This window comes from Haemaphysalis longicornis, unplaced genomic scaffold (genome assembly GCF_048455015.1).
Source record: "Haemaphysalis longicornis isolate Haplotype H1 unplaced genomic scaffold, Haemaphysalis longicornis Haplotype H1 scaffold_2, whole genome shotgun sequence".
Classification (NCBI taxonomy): Eukaryota; Metazoa; Arthropoda; class Arachnida; order Ixodida; family Ixodidae; genus Haemaphysalis; species Haemaphysalis longicornis.
The window spans coordinates 262,630,187-262,646,657 of record NW_027526295.1 but is presented as its reverse complement, the minus strand read 5'-3'; the positions used below and the strand labels follow the sequence as shown (position 1 = coordinate 262,646,657).

General features: G+C 47.2%; 2 protein-coding genes across 3 annotated transcripts in view; both read left to right on the top strand.

Annotated features, from left to right (window-relative positions):
• The first annotated feature begins 43 nt into the window (after nucleotides 1–43).
• Nucleotides 44–8,231, top strand: LOC144170569 (eukaryotic translation initiation factor 4E type 2-like). Of its 2 annotated transcripts, none has more exons than XM_077700443.1 (6): nucleotides 44–201; nucleotides 495–564; nucleotides 918–1,055; nucleotides 6,562–6,666; nucleotides 6,910–7,199; nucleotides 8,050–8,231. In XM_077700443.1, exons 2-6 carry the CDS (start codon nucleotides 553–555, stop codon nucleotides 8,090–8,092), a joined length of 588 nt encoding a protein of 195 aa, XP_077556569.1. In that variant the 5' UTR covers nucleotides 44–201; nucleotides 495–552; the 3' UTR covers nucleotides 8,093–8,231. The 2 variants fall into 2 exon arrangements, with proteins under 2 accessions (XP_077556569.1, XP_077556570.1); XM_077700444.1 differs by having other exon boundaries at nucleotides 60–133.
• A 3,152-nt stretch (nucleotides 8,232–11,383) lies between these two features.
• Nucleotides 11,384–16,471, top strand: part of Mus201 (rad2 superfamily protein mus201) — a 19,916-nt gene continuing 14,828 nt past the window's right edge. The window contains exons 1-4 of the mRNA XM_077700439.1: nucleotides 11,384–11,781; nucleotides 11,983–12,158; nucleotides 14,705–14,874; nucleotides 15,650–15,818. Of these exons, the coding sequence (XP_077556565.1) occupies nucleotides 11,694–11,781; nucleotides 11,983–12,158; nucleotides 14,705–14,874; nucleotides 15,650–15,818 (603 nt within the window). The 5' untranslated portion in view covers nucleotides 11,384–11,693. The remainder of the gene's footprint in view (nucleotides 11,782–11,982; nucleotides 12,159–14,704; nucleotides 14,875–15,649; nucleotides 15,819–16,471) is intronic.

Genomic DNA, 16,471 nt, shown 5'->3' with positions numbered 1-16,471 from the left:
GTAGCCAACTTCAGCAACGGAAGACGGAGCTGCTAGTCAATCCAATTAATTTTCTCCTTCCTTTCTTCCTCCTCTACTCCAGTCGTGTTCTTTTGGGGCAATCAGGGAGCAACAGCTTTGCAAAATTTTCCGCGTAAATATATTTCTGGTTGCTATTAGTTGGCATGTATTCCTACTGTGAAAGCTGTTAATATACGCAAAGTAAGTAACTGCGTTCGTGAAAGCTCTGTGTTTTTTAACTGCCACGATCAGTGTTTCTCCCGAAGCGTTTGCGTTCTAGCGTGATGTTCGTCCCTTGAAGCTCTGCTGTCATTTTCGCAAATGCAAGAACGTGATAGCATATCCGTCGTGCATTTGTTTTCTTGTAGCTACTATTAGATCGTCGTAATTGTGGTGGTTATGTATACATGTGACAAGCAGTGGTGTGTTGTGCTTAGGGATCAATGATACTCTCTCCTCAAACGCTGCCTCACTCTACTGTACTTTTATTGCAGGCTGGCTCAAGACGATTCGCAAGTTGGGGACGAGGAGGCGAGTCGGCGAACACAGATTATGGCCGCGCCGGTGAGTTCTCTTTAAAATGCGCGGATGTCACTTCCTTGGGAAACTAGCACCGTGGAGTATACATAGCATAAGGTGTTCTCCGCTGGCATCTTGCGCCGCTAAAATTCGACTGTTTCTTGTGTTTCTTGTCTGGTTCGATTATTCCCTGTAGTGAAACGTGTATAGCTGACTTCTGCGAATGGTTTGTGTCGAGACGAGTTATTTGGCGTGGGCTCACATTCCCCGAAGGCGCTTTGTCAGTTTCGGATGGGCAAACGAATTGCAATTGGTTCTGGATGGGAATTGCGCTGTTGCCGTACACCGAGGTTGGCATGACATCAGAGCATCCCAGTATCAATTACGTTCTTTTGCAGGCAACTACCCCCGAGGAGCGTGGCGAGCACCGACTGCAGTTTGCGTACTCGCTGTGGTTCTCGCGCCGAGCCCCTGGGAACAAGCCAAACAACCAGCGTTATGACCAGAACCTCAAGCTAGTCTGCACATTTGACACAGTAGGTTTGCCCGGTGTGCTGCTCCCAGCAGCTACACGTCTACCATACCTGCCGTGCACAAAGAAAAAATGTTAGTGTACTAATCTTGCTTCCAGTAGTTGCCTTAAGTACAGGTCCAGCCATAAGTAAAAGGGCCACGGGATCGGTGGCCAGAATGCATCATCGCATGGCCCAGCAGTGTCGACACGGACCAAGCGCGTTCCTGGGATGCATAACACTGTGCATCCCGGGAACCCTATCTGATTTGTTTAATCATCCCTTTGGTGTAGTATTGGGCCAGCCTTAACAGTTTCCTAATTGCAGTGCTGGTGGAAATTCACTTGCTACCAGGATCTATGACTGGCTACGTCACTTTTCTGTGTAAAGAAGGTGTATATGCATGTTGTGGGCTGATGTACAGGATAACGGAGGACTCCGGTTGGCTCCACTAGAGAAAGCACTACCAGCCGCACACTAGCCCCACTGGAAACTGAAGACTCGCACACGGTAGACAGACTCCGGCAGTCAAAGTTGAGGCTTTGTTGCCTGGCATATACAGGGTACATACTAGACAACATGACTGTCGCTGGTGGGGAGCTGTGCTCCTTTCGCTCGCTCAAGCCGCAGGGGCCCAGGCTTCAATATCCGTCTTAGCGGCTGTGGCAAGAGCAGGTTCCTGACGACTGGTTGAAACGAAGTCTCAGAACAGAGTCCATTGGAGCCAGCTGGGTTCTCAGTCATCATGGTGTCGAGAGTAGAGACTCCTGATATGACCTACTCCGATGTAATCACCCAGCAGGCTCCTCGCAAACAGGATTAGTGCTATCCGACCATGGGCCGGTGAAAAGGGAGATTCCTCCAAGAAACGGTGTTGATGGGAGACAGCTGAGGGTCCATCCTGCGGCGGCCTCATTCGCAAGCCACATGGTATCGTGTCCACAACGCACCATGCACGGCCAGTGAGGAAGCTAGCATGTATGTGGCCATGCCGCTGGCCAACATGCCCACCCCCATGATTGCCGAAGACTGACCATGTGCATACCAGCCAACTGTTTCGATTTGCCCAGCAGACTTCCCATTTTTTACCTATCCTCCCAGTTGTACGGGAGCGGTCATAAATGTTCCAAAAAAGGGCCCCAATCGCGTCCCAAAGGAAACAAAGAAAACAGATTAGGCAGCTCCACCACGTTGTAATTGCCATCATGGGTTAGGTAGTCAGCCAAAGTCGGAATACCTAAGTTCTATCCAAGCCATTTGAGTTCAGTGAGCATGTAGGAAGCCAAAGAAGTATTTGCAGTTTTCTTAAACGGCCCTTGCAGACAAAACACAAGTTTGGTTCATTCGAAAGATTGCCTCGTTAGGATCATACTGACACCATTTTTAATGTTAACTTCGCTCAAATAAGCTATATAATTAGAAAAAGAGGGAATGGCCATGCGACTCACCAGCTCATTTCCACACTAGAACCTATGACGTAATATGCACAGAAGGGCAATTGGCTATGGCCGGTAAATGCAAGCGCAAGTTACTGCAGGGCTTATAAGCTTTCAGAATGAGCTATTTTTACTATTTTACTAATGAGGTAAAAGAGTCGGAAAAGTTAAATATAGACACTAAGGAATTAAATTCAACCGTAACTTTTATTGTATAGCGTAAAAACAGGGTGCTTCGGAAAGCACTTTATGCACAGGGTGAGCTAGCACAGCAGTCAGCAGCATGACCACACGTATGCAAATGCTTTTCCATCTAAAGAATACAGTCACTAATCATGAGATATTGCGTGAATTGGGGGGACGCTTATTGCAGTAGCGCTATACAAGAAATAGTCATCTAAGCTGCTTGAAATGCTGAACTAAATAAAAAATTTGTAGTGTCTTAGCTCGGCTATGCCAGGATGTACGTAGCGTGAGCTAAGGTTCAGCTGGTTATTCTTAGGTTTCCTGGTTGTCTAGGGTTAGCTGATTATCATGCTTACTGCTGCTAAAATAATTTCCAATCTGTTTGTGGCAGTCTTGGTGCCATAGGGAGCTTAAGAGGGTTCAATGCTGGTTGACCACTCTTGACATGTCGTAGACACTCGAGTCACGGCCCGGGGTTTAAAAAGAAGGTCCCCTTCACCCCGAGTAGTCCGAGTGGCGCTGGCTACCACCCCCAAGCGAGGAAACAAAAATGCCTTAACATAAATGCCCCAGAAAGTGGAGGGTAAAATAGCCCCGCCGGTAGCATAGTGGTCATCGCACCAGACCGGTATTCTGGAGGTCGTGGGTTCGGATACCACCCGGTGGGCATTTTTTCTCCACTTTCTTTCCATATTCTTTATCTGTTTCAATGACCTACCACATCCTCCCCTTTGCTTTCCGAGGTTTTGTTGACTGCCAACCCTTATTTCTGTCTTAATTCAACGACCCCCTAATTTCCTATTCTGATTCGCTACATATAATATGTCCCAGCCGGCAGGCATTTTTCCTCCACTTTCTTTCTTCCAAAAATCTTTATCTGTTTCAATGACCTACCGCATCCTCCCCTTTGCTTTCCTTGGCATTCTTGACTGTCAATCCTTATTTCTGTATTATTTCAACGAGCCCCTTATTTACCTTGCTGATTCGCTACACGCACACGCACACACACACACACGCACACACAGAGAGAGAGAGAAGGCAGTCAAGAAGGCCAAGGACTTGCCTACCCTTATTACTGTAATAATTCAACGAGCCTCCCATTTCCCTTTCAGATTCGCTATATATATATATATATAGAAAGTTATGCATGCGTGCAAACGAGGCTCCATGCTTCGTACCATGAAGCGCAACAGTCAAAGTCGTGCTCATTTGCATCACGCTGTCATTTGCCGTGGTGTGCCTTTTTTATTATAAAAGTAAAAAATAGATATGACCTGCCAAATATCGGAAGCATATTCAGAGCATGAATCATATGGGAAATTATCTTTTTAGAAATCGGGCTTGCACAGCCTCATGACTCTAGCTCTTTAAAGGTGGACCTGATAAATGCATTTTGGCCTTTGATCTAGAAAAGTGTGCTTGAGACATCCACTGAGACCTACATGTGTAGTTTCAGCATGCTAATTGCAGAAGTAGTCATAAGTACAGCAGCAAAGTATACTTCTGCTAAAGCTCCTCTTTGCTTGAATACATTGAGTTCATTACAGTATACACGAGAGAGGAATCTGGCGCTAGCGTCTATGCGGCTCACATCAAGGCCGTCTGTGTGTCATGGACCGCCATTACATCATGCGCTCACTTTAGTTTCATCATTGGCTTGGATTGAAACGTTCTAGTGACTGCAAATTTAAACAAAGTGCCACGAAAATGTGAAGAATAGGGTGCAATTGTGGAAGTGGAAAATAAAATAGGCTGTTTTTAAACTAATAAAAAAGGAAGTAACGCGTATTTTTGCCGGGATGGTTGTGCCTACTATTCTGCAGACCAAGCTGGCAGTTAAAGGAGCCATGAAGAGAAAACACAAGTTTGGTTCATTCAAAAGATTGCCTCGTTAGAATCATACTGACACCACTTTTAATGTTAACTTCGCTCAAATAAGCTACATAATTAGGAAAAAAGGGAATGGCCATGCGACCCACCAGCTCATTTTCCACAACAGAACCTATGATGTCATTGGAGCCAGCTCTGCGATTGGCGGAGGCCGGCACAAGCAATCGCAAATTGGGTAGAGCTTAGAAACTAGCCAAACGAGCGATTTGCACTTAAATTTAGGCCACATTCTTTACAAAGCAATAAGAATGGTGGGACCAATAGTGGAAGTTACGAAAGCACATGTAAACATAGAAGTACTGATGCGTACTGCTGTTCATACTGCGCTCACTATGCTTGGTTTAGCTGCACAGCACTACGGGGCTTGGGGTTGTCTCAGACAACACTGGCCGATTGACGCAAGCAACGGTGTCTTACGTGACCATATTTGTCGAGCGAGCACTGTTTCAGGGAACGATTATTTTCTCCCAGAACAAAAACAAGCCAGGTTGAAATACGGCCAAAACAAACCAAAGGCTTGCCACAGTATGGTGGCGCCATCTAGGTTCGGGTAACTTAAAGAAACGTGGGAACGCACCAGCCGCAATTGAGCCAATGTGCTCAACGCGTTGTTCTTTTCGTTTCCCACGAGACCTAGCAACGCGAAACAGATAATATGATTCAAACTTTGCCAGTTCATATTGCGGCGATAATTTTCGCGCGGTTTTGACACAATGACTTGCTTCGACGGCGAGAGAGCGACCCAAAATGGCGGCGCCAGCGTATACATGTCTCTACCCTGTACGGCGGATGCGTGAATGAAGGTATTCTAGGCTGCAGAGCGGTCGGTTTCTGTGATGTCATTGCAGACCCCGAAAACAAACGATTTAGCGGGAAAATCAAAATTTTAACTTAAATTGATGAGTTTCTCAGTGAATAAAGCATTGTTTGTATCCGGACAAGCGCTGGGGGCACTATAAAACACGAAATCTTTCGAATAAAACAAACTTGTATTTTCTCTTCATGGCTCCTATAACAACAATGTTAATATTTTGTGGGAAACTTATTAGAGACTCTTATTTTATTAATTTTACCATTACTTCAAATAATAAGTTGTTTGAAGAACTTGGAAATGTTTTTGAGCATGCCTGTAAAAGCGTCGCCTTCGTGGCAAACTGGTGCACCGATTATCAGCTACAGTTGAACAAAACTTCCTGCTGAGTGAGTTGTTTCATACTTGAAGTAAAAAGCAAACGTGGCATTAAGCAATCGTGGGTGAATACAAGATATGGACGGCTGGAGGCGGCCGTTCCTGTCGTGTCTTGTCTTCGTCGAAGTACATTTTGTTTCTTTTTTTCGTCAGCTACAAATTTTGCGGCGGCATATTACCCGCTCAGTCATACGTCCTTCGACTGCGGCGTGACCAATTTCAGGTACGATCACGCACTGCCTGCTGTTTCACCGAACACGGCTACCACAGTACAGGGAGGATTTCGACTTCCTCGTAGCTCGTATACGTGTTAATGCACAGTGAAGAAAGCAAATCCCAAAAACCGCTTAAGAATAAGCCCAAGTCAAAAGCGGGGGTCTTCCCATAACCCCCCCACGAGGACATAGATTCCCAGGCGGTTTTCTCTCTAGTATACATACTAAGAAACTCTATGCTTTGAAATGTGAATGCTGGTATGTGCTGGTCTGACATTTTGTCCATTGTTAGCACTGAGCTCTAACGTCAACTGGCACCCACTGCTTGGAGTACAATGAGCTTCAGTGTTGCTTGGCATGTCTTTACGCTTAATGTTTTAGCTACACCTGATGTTAAGCCTACACATAGGCCTAGCAAGGGCAATTGGCCAAAGCGTTGTGGTAACAGAAAGAAGAGAAATATGCCACCGGGAGAAGATGACGATGACTATATATCGCAGCTGGAATTTGTTCTCCTTGGTGTTTTGCAAATAATATTTTTAGGAGTGTTCTTTTCATGAGAACAGAAACATTGGCGGGCTAATGTTTACTTGTCTTGCATCGATGTGTTCCAGGTGGAACAGTTTTGGAGGCACTACAGCCATCTGGTTCGCCCATCAGAGATGTCAGGGCACAGTGATTACCACCTCTTCAAGGAAGGCATCAAGCCTATGTGGGAGGCAGGTGTCCTTTCTTTCTTTTTTCTTCTGGTGCACTGCTGGAACATGTTGGCTACTGTTGGTCAAATCACTTTTAGCCCGGCGTTTAAAACCAGTGGCCTTCTCACCATTTCTTTAATGCTCTTAGTTCTGCTTTTTCAGCTAAGTCCCAATGACAGAAGTGTTGATGGCTTTACTTTGATGCCCATCTTTTGGCACTGCTGTTCGTAGTGCCTATAACCTGCAAGATCATCATTTTCACAGGACGAGGCGAACCGCACGGGCGGCAAGTGGATCGTGCGTCTGCGCAAGGGCCTGGCCTCTCGCTGCTGGGAGAACCTGATCCTGGCCATCCTGGGGGAGCAGTTCATGGTGGGCGAGGAGGTGTGCGGGGCGGTAGTGTCGGTGCGCTTCCAGGAGGACATTGTGTCCATCTGGAACCGCACGGCCAGCGACAGCCAGACCACGCTGCGCATACGCGACACCCTGCGCCGTGTGCTCAACCTGCCCATCAACACTGTCATGGAGTACAAGACACACACCGACAGCCTCAGGTATACACCATGAAACGTCACGGGCTCCGAGTGTCCCATCTTTGGTGATACGGTTGACCGGCAGGCCTGGCAGCTCAGCTGCTGTTTGCTTGTGCTGGCTTTCACCAATGCATTTGGAGGCCGTCCCGCCGCAGTAGCTCAGTGGCTAAGGCGTTGCGCTGCTGAGCACGAGGTCGCGGGTTCGCTTCCCGGCCGGGACGGTCGCTTTTCTGATGGAGGCGAAAAGCAAAAATGCCCGTGTGTGCGAGATTTCGGCACACCTTAAAGATCCCCAGGTGGTCAAAATTAATCCGGAGCCCTCCACTACGGCGCGCCTCATCGCCTGTGTTGCGTCGGCGCGTTAAATCCTACAATCAATCAGGCCGTTTTGTACTGCAAAAATTTGTTTGTGTAGTCACTGGGGCTCTTCAATTTGCAGTCATGGGCTAAGTTACAAGTACGTGTGCAGTGGGGGTGTGAATAAGGTGATGAGTCAGGCCTTGCTATTAGTATTGTGAAGTTTCCATTGGAAGAACTTCTTATGCGGCTGATTTGTTTGCACACTTACTTGTACTTCAATTATTCGGCTCCTTAGCTCGTGTGGTCCTGGCTCACGAATTTGTTATACTTGTTGACATCTCTGTGCCATTGCACTTGAAACCTAATTTTTCAGTAACCACTTTTGCGAAGTTGCCAATTTAAGAGGGAAATTTGCTTTCCAAATTAATAAGTTGTTTGGTGTAACTATTCTTTGTTTAAAGGATAAGTGGCAGCTCCTGTTGGGCTGGTGACACTTGGACTGTACTGTCAGTATTCAGTAGCTGTCATCAAACAAAGAGCAAACTAAGTTTTCTCTTTATTTTCTTTCAAGGGACAACTCTAGCTTCCGCAACACTGACGTCTTCCTGAGATGACCAGCCACGGGACCCAACCAAGACAACGCGTTGCTCTTTTCAAAGTATCGCTACTGTGCCATCGCAATTTGTCAACACCACCACTGAGTGGGGTGAACCCCACTTCACCCAATTAAAACAAATGTTCTGTTTCCCATGAGGCAGTCGTGCTTTTTTCCGTCTCCGGAAAGCTTCCCGTGTGACCTCTGGCTGCCAGTGCAGCTCATGAAGTGCTGCCTTTGTGGTTCCATCCGACTTTGTTGCATGCTGATACAGCAGAGTCCTTAACCTGGGTACCACAGCTCATGCACTTCCAAGTAGAGCACTTCCCTCCCCAGCAGGGGTGGATCCATTGTGACCTGATGGTGGTGGGAGGGATACCTGTGCCAGCATTTTTGGAGGGGCAGGGGATGGCTTGCACAGTAGCCATAACCATAGAAAGCTGTCAAAAGCACTGCATTTCCTTTACGATAGTATAGGAAGGTATTTGGTACACTATACTTCTGCTGGGTTTGCCGTGTAAGGCCGTTAAAAATCTGGGTAAGCATTGGCTCCGTTGGGTATTAATCACCATTTGTGAGCTCGGCCAGAAAAAAGCATGCCATAGAAAAGAAAAGTTAGCGTATTTTGCGACACAGGCACTTCGCTGTGGGTCTGTGTGGTCCCAAAGGCTGCGTTGTAATTTTAGATGGGGAGCATCTCTTGCTCGGGGCTGTGTCCCTCCCTCCCTTATTGTTGTCGTCGTCGTCGTCGTCGTCCGCCGTCCGCACCCCCACTGCGCATGCCTGGCCAAGCACCGCTGATGATGATTGTGGCAGGATGCCCCAAGGGATTGGCCAACCGGAGAATCTATCACGAGATAGCTTCGCGTTCAACCACCGTAGTCATCTTCCCGTAGGGGAACTGCTGAAGTATAAAAAGGAGAAGAAGACAAAGCTGCGAAAAGGAGGGCGTGTACGTTGCTCTCAGCCGGTGCACCAACGTCAACAACCTTTACCTCACCAACGCTGACGGAGACTACCGATTCAACCACAGAGACGACAACATCGACAAGAACATGATGGACGAGTTTCGGTGCCTCGAGAACCACCGCCTACTCACCGTCACACAACAGTACTTGCGTGCCTTTGCCACCAGTGTGGACCCGGACGCGGAATTCCCTCTGGCGCTACTAAACACCAGATCACTCAGCATAACGGCAACACAATGGAACCACACGGAACCCCCATGATGCTTCGCAACCTCATCAGGGTTCCCCAAGGGAAGATGGTGTAATTTAAGCGTTAATCTAAACGACCCTTTACTTTTTTTCTTTTATTATGTATGCCAACTTTACCAAGTGTGTGTTAATGAGTACAATGCAGAACAACTTTCAAACAGCAGGCTATAAGTGCATGTGGCCTGCATGTCGCCTTGACAAATTTGTAGGCAGTTCTTTGCTCTTTTGTGCCACAGAAAAATGGAAGCAAAACAGGAGAGAAAAATGCCAGCTTTTATTTTTAAACAAGCAAAGCATTGTTTGCCTTGAACAAGAACTGAGAAATTGGTTGGTGTTGCAACTGAGCCTGTAATGTTGCCCCACATCAAGGGCTCGTGGCTAGTGGTCTGCTAGCTGAAAAGGGGTTTATCCAGAATATCGATTTTGATTAAAATGACCAGATGCCCTGATTTATGCGGGACACGTCCCAGTTTTGCCGCTGTGGTCCCACTGTCCCGGCAGCCTGCTTGTAGGACGGCGTTTTGTCCCGCCTTCTGGAGGGACAAAGCTTGAGGAATGGTACAGCCAAAAGAAACCGTTTGAGGAACTTTAGGAAAACAGTGCAGGTGATGGTACTAAGGAAGAAACGCGCAACACAGCACCTGTGTTGTGTGTGGCTTGCTTAATCTCCATGTGTGAGCTGTTTTCTTGAAGTCGCAGTGTACCAAGTTCAACAAGCCATTCAACACACCCTTCTACGTTTGAAGAACGGTGGGTGGACAGGCTTCAGCACTTTGAAACAAATGACGTGCTTGCCAGGGGCAAACGCGTCAGTGGAAAAGGGTGTTTTCTTTGATGAATAAGGTGCGGATGGCAGAGAAGAAAAAGCTTTATTGGACCACATTCAAAGCAATGATGTTGCTTAAGGTGAATTGGCACATGACGTGTGAGCGGTACTGCAGACACATCTGCAAAAATGAAGAACTGATGAAGGCGATGGACCTTTCCCTAGTAACGATCTGCACATGCGCGGGCTGCCGGTCTGCCATACTTGGCCGGCACCTCGGGAAAAATAAACGAAAGGGTGCCCCTCAGCTTGCTGCCTGGGGAGCAGCTATACTTCATAGCACCGCACATTTTTATTTCCTCTTAAGTTTCAACAGCTCGTGGTGAGTTAGTGCGTGCACACAAACAAGGCTTTCAAACAAAAGGGGCATAGACGTTTGAGGCTGATTACGCTGCAAGTACATGGCTACCATAGAGAGCAACGAAAATAAAAAAAAACGAAAGAAAAAGGCGCTTCGACTGGAACGTGAGCTGCTACCGTGGCATTCATATGCAAGGTATGGGTGACGGGTGGGTGCAGGAGGGACTGCAGGACAGGGATATCTTGTGCTTGAGGTCTCTGAAAACAAGACCTTGGGGGGAGGGGGCGTGCCTACTGGCATTTTTAGTTGGCGGTGGCGGCCACTAGGAGGACTGGTACTGGAAAAAGGTACAAAAAAACCTGGAGGACCAGGGAGGCTGCATGGTGCTGATGTAGTAATACAAAGTGCAATTTGTCATTCAAGCTATTACCACGTCCTTTCAGCCCCCCCCCCCCCCCCCTCCCTCCCTCCTCCCGCCAATCCTCCACCCCGCTTTGGGGTCCGAGGAATAATGGTCACTTTAATATTTTCTGGGGGGGTTGTCGAGATCAGCTCCTGGGGAGTGTGTGTGTGGGGGGGGGGGGGAGGGGGTGTATAAATCCCTGGGCGAGGTGCTCTGGTTGTGGAATCTTTTTATTTTTTTTTTTGGGGGGGGGGGGTGTCGAAATCCTTCTGCGAGAGTTTTGGGGGTGTGTATGTGCCGCCGCGGCCGGGAATCGAACCCGCGACCTCGTGCACTGCAGCGCAACGCCTTAGCCACTGAGCCCCCGCGGCGGGTAAAGGCCCGTTCACACTTGCGACGAAAGCGACGGAAATTCCGTCGCTTTGTCGCGCGACGACCGTTTTTGGCGAATGGTCGGGACCAATTTTTGTCGTCGCGCGACAAAGCGACAGAATTCTCGTCGCTTTCGTCGCAGTGTGAACGGGCCTTAAATCTCTGTGGCTGGGTGCACAGGGCATGGAGTTTCTCAAGATGATGAACTCTATAGACAGCTTAGCTGGCGCGTGACCGTAACACAGGCGGTATTTACAAGACGACGTTATTATAATTTTGGTAACAAATGTTTTGTGAAAAACGGCGCTGGATAAGACATCGCAACATACAATATCATCATCATCATCGCATGGCTGCGGCGGCTGCGGCTGTCTGCTCTCGTGCACGGCAACTTTTCGGCCCTGATTTCAGCCTTCAAAGCGTTAATTTTGCCGTGGCATGATATTCTTCCTTGTGTCGCGGCCGTCAGAACTTCGGTCCTGTTCGTGACGGCGCCAAGCAATGGGTGTTCATGGCCTATGGCAGGTGCTGGAGCCGGCAGGAAAGCCCATCGCCTTGGAGACGCTCGAAAACAAAGTTCTCGCTGTCGGTATCCTTTCCCTTTGTGGACGTTTCGTTTTGCATGTCAGTGGCTACTCAGACAAGGTAACGCAGAAATTATAATTTGCAGAATGAGTATTCGTTGTGGCTTCAGTGTCTCTAAAGCACCCGCGGTGTGGGCGCCGAGCGGCCAACCAAAGCAGTGCAGGCTGCTATGTATTTTGCTTGACAAATCGAATCCGCTCTGTAGATGTGAGCCTGTGGCTTCACCAAGCAGTCAAGGGGTTCCGCGACGCGCAAGGCAGCCCCGTGGCTAATGCTCACCTGTTGGGGTTGCTGCAACGAGTGTGCAAGCTGCTTTTCTACGGAGTCAAGCCTGTCTTCGTCTTCGATGGTGGCGTGCCACTGCTCAAGAAGCAGACTCTGGTCAGTGCTTTACTATTTGCTCCCTGCGACGTCAGGCCCAGTGGAGAGCGCCAACGAATTCATGGCCAATTCTGCGCTCCTACATGGAGAGGGTTGGCAGAAGTTGACGTGGGCTACTTAATTTGACTTGAAAGTGGCAAAATAGCCATCTTGCTACTGGTTTCCTCTAAATCCTTGCTACACTACTAATTAGATGGGTGCACGTTAAGTCATTTACGTCAGCTACCCATCGCTCTCTAGAGACAACGTCATCTGTGGCACGGAAGCGGGTATGAAACTTTGCATCATTTGATGAACGAAGTCTGTAAAGTTACGTTGGACGTGCCCCGGTATCTTAGGATAAAGATGTGATAGAGCAAGGCTTGGTAATGAATTAGCACTGACTCTAGCCGCATATTTCAGTGAGCCGAAGCTGTTTGGTTGTGTTAAAAATCAAGACAGACTGGTGTTACTGTGAGTTGTGAAGTAGTCATGGCAGTGACTCTCTGTAAGCAGAAACGGTTGTGCCAGTTGAGTACAAAGCGAGACAGACTGCTTTCATCGTGCATCCTGAGGCAGACAGCAAGCTCTGTGGACTGTTCAAAATATATCAGTGGCTGCGTCCAACACACCGGTGTCAGTCATGTCCGATGTAGCTTCACATTTGCAGTCCCACGTATGATTAACATCCTCTGTGATCTGCCCACGTCTAACATATCTTTAGCCTGTGGGATACTGGTATTCCGACGCATGTGTGACAAAGCAGTGTGATCCCAGTTCTGGGTATGTGCAACATACCTTTAGCTTCTGAGATCAGGGTACATTTTGCGTACCTTAAGGCGTGCGTTTGAGAAACTGCCCTGTAGTAATAACATGTGTGGCAATTTGGGAGCAAACTTCAACAAAGAAGCCAAAAGGCTGCCGACTCACAGGCTGTACTTTCGCACAATGCCCTTGTGGTTCCATAAAAGTATTTTTCATGATTGCAGGTATCGACATAAGCAACCACGAGAGTTTGCAGGTGGTACTCATTTTGGCTGAAACTGGAAATAACGTTACCTAGCAGTGATAAGGTGGAGTGACATTATTTTAGGGATACCGTTTTGCCTTGTTAAAGTACATATCCGGATTGTAAGAAGAAAAATTGTGCATAAAGGATGGGACTATGATGAGAGACAGGACGTGCCATTGCTGGTGTAATTTGTTTTTGCGTAACAATATTTCTACACTCTTGTTTGATTATCCTTGCCCTGTTTATCATCAAGAAAACATTGGACATTTTCACCTGCTGTCAGTGCCTAAGCCATTTTGATCTCTGTGGGTTTTAATGAAATTCTGAAGGCGCCTGAGGCACTTTTTTTTCTAAATGAGCCAGATCCAGAAACCGAAACTAAGTCGGATAGAACTGCAGCGACAAGAAAAACTCGGGAACTTCCCCTAAAAAAGAGGTGGCAAGAAAATAGTTGGGATAGCGCCCTGAAAACGTGTACGCAGATTGCAGTTCATATTGAAACAGCCAGATCCTGCTGTTTCACGGTTCAAAATGAGCCAAATCTATTTGACCTGTAAGAATTTGCTTTTAGCTTGACTGTTGAGACTGTTTCGTCGGTGTTGTTGGAAGTTTTTCTTTTTTTGCCTTTTAAGGCTGAATTATGATTTCAGCCGGTAATTAGGAGATTGGCGAAAGATCTGTCCCCAGATGTCAACGACGAAGTGAACGACAGGAGAGAACAAAATGAAACTGAGATGTCATACAATGACTTCATTTCGTCTTACCTGTTTCTACGAAATAACTATGGTTATATTTATTTTTTTACTCCCATATTTACCATTTTAGTGCTAAATAGCCGCCGCTTACAAGACCTGGCAAATCAGCCCCCCTCCCCCTCTTTGAGAGTACGAACCACTTCATGAAGGTGAAAAAGAAGATATGAACGGCCTTCTTGTGAAGCGTTTTGGAAATTCATGGCAAAGCAATGAAGAGCTTGCTTACTTCGCAAGTGCCTTCAGGCATGTATAAGAAAATTATCCCATGGAAGAATTCAGAAAGACCTGCTAATGGTGCCAAAAGGACTCACCTTCTTTCCAGGTATAGTTCTACAACTGTTGAAGCCTTGTTTCATTGTTTTTATGCCTTTTCCACCAAAATTTAATCGCACCCTGCTTGAAAGTGAATTTAAACAAAATTTTCATGAGAATGTTGCATCAACTTGAGTGTTTCAATTCCATATGAGCCAAATTCAAACTTATCACCCCAATATTGCTCAAATTCCCAGCATAATTTTTAATTACTTGTGGCCATAAACTTCCCCTAGCTGACAGGTAAAATATATCATGTAATAGCTTTTGTGGCATTCCGTTTAGGTCCGGTAACAAACTTCCGTTTGTTTCTCAAATTCCCGTTAGGTGGATCTGGTTCATTTTGGGGAAAAAATGCATCTTTTCTTTTTTGTGCTTTGCATCTATGGTGTCTTTGTTTACCAACATAATTTTTCTTGCACTGATTACTCACTGTGAAAGCTGTGCACATTAGGGCTATAGGGCGGCTAATATGAAGATCTATGCAGGCTGCTCGGCAAGACAGACGGGTAACCGCCCAGCAGAATGCCCAGCGCAAGGCAAGGCTGCTGCTGCTGAAGTCCCGGCATCGGGGCTCCAAGAGGCCTGCTCCCAAAGCTCCCCTAGATGACTTGTATGTGCTGCCACCACTGCCGGAGCACTGGGACAAACTGTACAAGTATGTTTCTTCGACCCTCCATCTTTGCAACACCACAGAGTGCACATCTGTTTCCGTTGCAAAACACCGGTGCAAGACAAGCACGCGACCTCTTCTCAGTGTGTAGTCATTTGTGGATTGCGGTCCAAACCATACATTTCAAGAAAACGTTCACATAAGATGTGCATTCTCATGAAGTTGGAGTGGTCATGAATGCGTAATTAGTGGCCATTACACCATCTATTGCACATTCTGTTCCAACCAAACAGCGTAAGCTTGTGTTATCAGTTTTGTAGCTAGAAATTCAGGAGAAATTGACATCACTTGCTAAAAGTGGCACAGTAGAGTTGAGTGCAATACTATAAGGGTGGATCTCGTTGGCAGAGCATGCCGTATGGTTTGCCTGATCAAATGAGCAACCTATGTTGTCTAGAAATTCTGCTGTCATTGCACCTGGAGTCTTATGATTCATTCTGCAGTATAGTAGTCACATCGCCAACTCTGGGAGGTAAAACTCATCCAATGCAGCTGCTAACATTCTATGTAGTCCCTCTTAAAGGTTTGATGCCACCAGTTAGTACTGGACAATGTTATGTGCGTCTGCCTACGTTCTTTTGTGCTGCTTCTTGCAGCTCCAGCCTAGCAGGTGACACTCATTGTTAATCGTTGCTTGAGAGAGCGACCTACTGTAGCGCTTGCTTCTGGGGTCACCTTTGCTGCACTTTTGCTGCTCTTTTGCACTCGCGTAGGCCGAGGAAAGAGAGTAAGAGAGCACGTGCCCCTTGTTTTGCCTCAGGGTGAAGGACGAAGATGAGGACTGGCGATCAGGGGCAGCTCTCTGGGAGCTGGCATCGCTGGACTGTGACTCGGAAGAGTTTGCCTCACTGCCGGCAGAGACTCGCCACCGAGCACTGATGGCCATGCAGCACCGCCACCGCTGGGGCCCTTCCAGGGAGGCGCCTGAAGTGAGCACCTCTTGGGAGTGTTTTGCACTGATCCACTGATGGGCTGAGAGGAGTATTCGGCACTTAGCTGAAGGTTGTCCACTCCTGCTGTTTCACAGGTTGGAGGAGTTACTGCTTGTTATACTGCAGTCCTGGTTAAGGTTCAGGTCATATGCAATGGCTTCAACTTCGGCCCCAATGACCCTTCCAACACTAGCGGCTTTTTTTTAGCTGAACTGGTGCAGATCAGTGCAGTGTCATGCAGAGCACCGCAGAGTGCTACTGGAGACATCAGTTAGTAAAAAAAAATGAACATACGCTGCACTGCCTGTGCCAGTGCTGCCAGTTCTGGTAGAAAAAAGTTCCTTTACTGTATCCCAATCAGCACCTCTCAGCCTGAGCCCATGGAGGAGACGTTTGTAACTCCAGTAACTGTGGATATGCCTAGGTTTCTGCCTATACCTTTATGCCCTTCATTGGATTATGGCATCGGATTGCTGCACCACAGTGCAATGTACAGTTGAACCTCGTTACTACAACAAACACTGATATAGAAAATTATCGGCTATAGCAAACTAAATGCAAACTTTGGTTGGTCAGGCTTTGTTTCAATGACGCTTGTTCTTTCATAACGAAACGGAAACTGTGAGAGCCACGCGCAATATAGCGAAGAA

Excerpts from the sequence above, each read along its gene's own strand:
- LOC144170569 (XM_077700443.1), top strand. Across the intron at positions 1,056-6,561 it reads TAGTCTGCACATTTGACACA|GTGGAACAGTTTTGGAGGCA; the intron begins GTAGGTTTGCCC and ends GATGTGTTCCAG. Across the intron at positions 6,667-6,909 it reads GCATCAAGCCTATGTGGGAG|GACGAGGCGAACCGCACGGG; the intron begins GCAGGTGTCCTT and ends TCATTTTCACAG.